General features: G+C 37.9%; 1 protein-coding gene across 1 annotated transcript in view; it reads left to right on the forward strand.

Moving 5' to 3' along the window:
* LOC125044843 (probable G-protein coupled receptor 158) overlaps window positions 1–2,500 on the forward strand; it is a 119,503-nt gene that overhangs the window by 55,955 nt on the left and 61,048 nt on the right. Inside the window, exon 2 of the mRNA XM_047641805.1 lies at window positions 1,761–1,912. Within this exon, the coding sequence (XP_047497761.1) occupies window positions 1,761–1,912 (152 nt within the window). The remainder of the gene's footprint in view (window positions 1–1,760; window positions 1,913–2,500) is intronic.

Here is a 2,500-nt window from a genome sequence, read left to right on the forward strand (position 1 = left end):
CCCATCTCTGCTCCTCCCCTTTACTACCCCCCCCTCCCCCCAGTCTTCCCCCCCTCTTGTTCCCTCCTCTCTTCCTCTCTCAATAACTCCCAAGAAGAATGTCATTATGAAATGATCAAGATAGTATGAGTAATAATCTTTTGGTCTGTTTTCATTAGTGGAGATTTTTTCGTGTTGAATGAGGAGCTGGAAAGGGGGGAGAAGGGAGGGGGGGGGGGAGGGTGGAGGCTGATCTGAGTACGTAGAGTTTGTTTGTTTATAGTTGTTTATAAGTTCTCCAGCCTCTCGTCTTCCTTGCTTGCCTGTCTCATTTTTCTCCTTGATAATCGCTTTGTAAAAGATATTTTTAGCGTTATTTTTTTTTTGAGGTTCTTCCCAATAAACTATAAAACTATTAGTGATATTTCTAGCCCCCACATAACGATAGAATATCAGTCCTCCTCCCATCCTCCTTCTTCCTCTCGCCCTCTCCATCTCCTTCTTCCAACTCTCTCCATGTCTTCCCAACACTAACCCCCCCCCTCCTCCCAGTCGCCCCACCCTCCCCCCTCCCATCCTACTAATATGTCTCAACCACAATTTGGACATATTATTCAAAACTATGACACATTTCCAGGCTATCTTTTAACATACTTAATTACGTGTAAAAGGAGTTTAATACCCTGCTAATAAAACAAAAACAAAACATTAATCTAAAAAGCTGGCAATTGCTAAAGCTGCAGAAAATATCAATTTCAGACGATTCGCGCAAAAGTCTGAAATGAGAGCGAACATTACAAAAACATACGTCAACCCAGTGACCAGAATTTGTAAAAAGAGAAAAATACAGAATGACGATAGAGTAGGAAAAAGGGCTCTAATGAACAGGAAACGGCCTCTGATGGATTTATATAAAACTAAGAAAATAAGAAAGAAAAACGTATAATTTTGGCTTGGTAACACGACCAAAGAAATCATCTGTTTGCATTGGTTGTTTCTGTTACACACACACACGCACGCACACACACACACACACACACACACACACACACACACACACACACACACACACACACACACACACACACACACACACACACACACACACACATATATATATACATTCACACACACATATGCATATATCTATCTATTTATCTATCTATATAACATATATTATATATATATATATATATATATATATATATATATATATATATATTATATATGTACACACACACACATGAATATATATATATATATATATATATATATACATATATATATATATATATATACATATATATATATATATATATATATATATATATATATATATATATACATATATATATACATATATATATATATATATATATATATATATATATATGTATATATATATATATATACATATATATATATATATATATATATATATATATATATATATATATATACATACATATATTTACACACATACACATGTATATTGATAGACACACTATATATTCAAACACAGATACGCAATTCAAATATCCAGCTGGTAACTATGACCTCCTTTTGGAAACCTAAGAATAGCAAACCTCTACCCATCCTTGCTAAAGCACTTTCCCAATTCACCATCACCCTCCTTCCCTCCCTCCTTTCCACCCCACCATCACCAACGCCCCCACCCTCTCCCCGACCCCACCAACACACCCCTATTCCACCCTCTCTCCACCCTTCCCTACCACCCTTCTGATTACACCTCACGTTTCTTTCTCTCTCTTTCCTTTCAGTGTGTGCCAGTGAGTGGTCTAGGATTCCGACGAGGTGGATACAAGTGTCAGTGTCACCCTACACACTATTTGCCCAACGCCACGCAGCAGTTCTTCAGTGGAGAGGAGGTAGAGCTCGCTTATTCCAAGGAACATCGGGTGGATAGTTTTAGGTGAGTCTCTCTGGTGTGTTGATTTTGTGTTTTAGTGGGGTTATTTGTATGTATGCACACACACACACACACACACACACACACGCACGCATGCACGCACGCACACACACACACACACACACACACACACACACACACACACACACACACACACACACACAACACACACACACACACACACACACACACACACACGCACACATACACACACGTATATATATATATATATATATATATATATATATATATATATATATGTATGTATATATATGTATATATATGTACTTATACTTTTGTTTGTGAAGGTAGCTCGTATTTTGGAGCGGTGGATTGCAAAGGGTGTCTGATTAAAATTCAGCTAATTCCGTCAACGCTGAAGGAATTCACACACACACACACACACACACACACACACACTCGCCCACGCACACACTCACTCGCACTCCTACTCCTCGTAACACAATGCAATATACAAAACTTCACAATCACTCTCGATAGAAAAAAAAGTTTATCTAAAGGTCACTCTAATCTATATTCTTTGAAGATAGATCCAGGTGCCATAACATCACTCACGGTGGTAGGCAGGTG

Source organism: Penaeus chinensis, chromosome 36 (genome assembly GCF_019202785.1).
Source record: "Penaeus chinensis breed Huanghai No. 1 chromosome 36, ASM1920278v2, whole genome shotgun sequence".
In the NCBI taxonomy this organism is placed as follows: domain Eukaryota; kingdom Metazoa; phylum Arthropoda; class Malacostraca; order Decapoda; family Penaeidae; genus Penaeus; species Penaeus chinensis.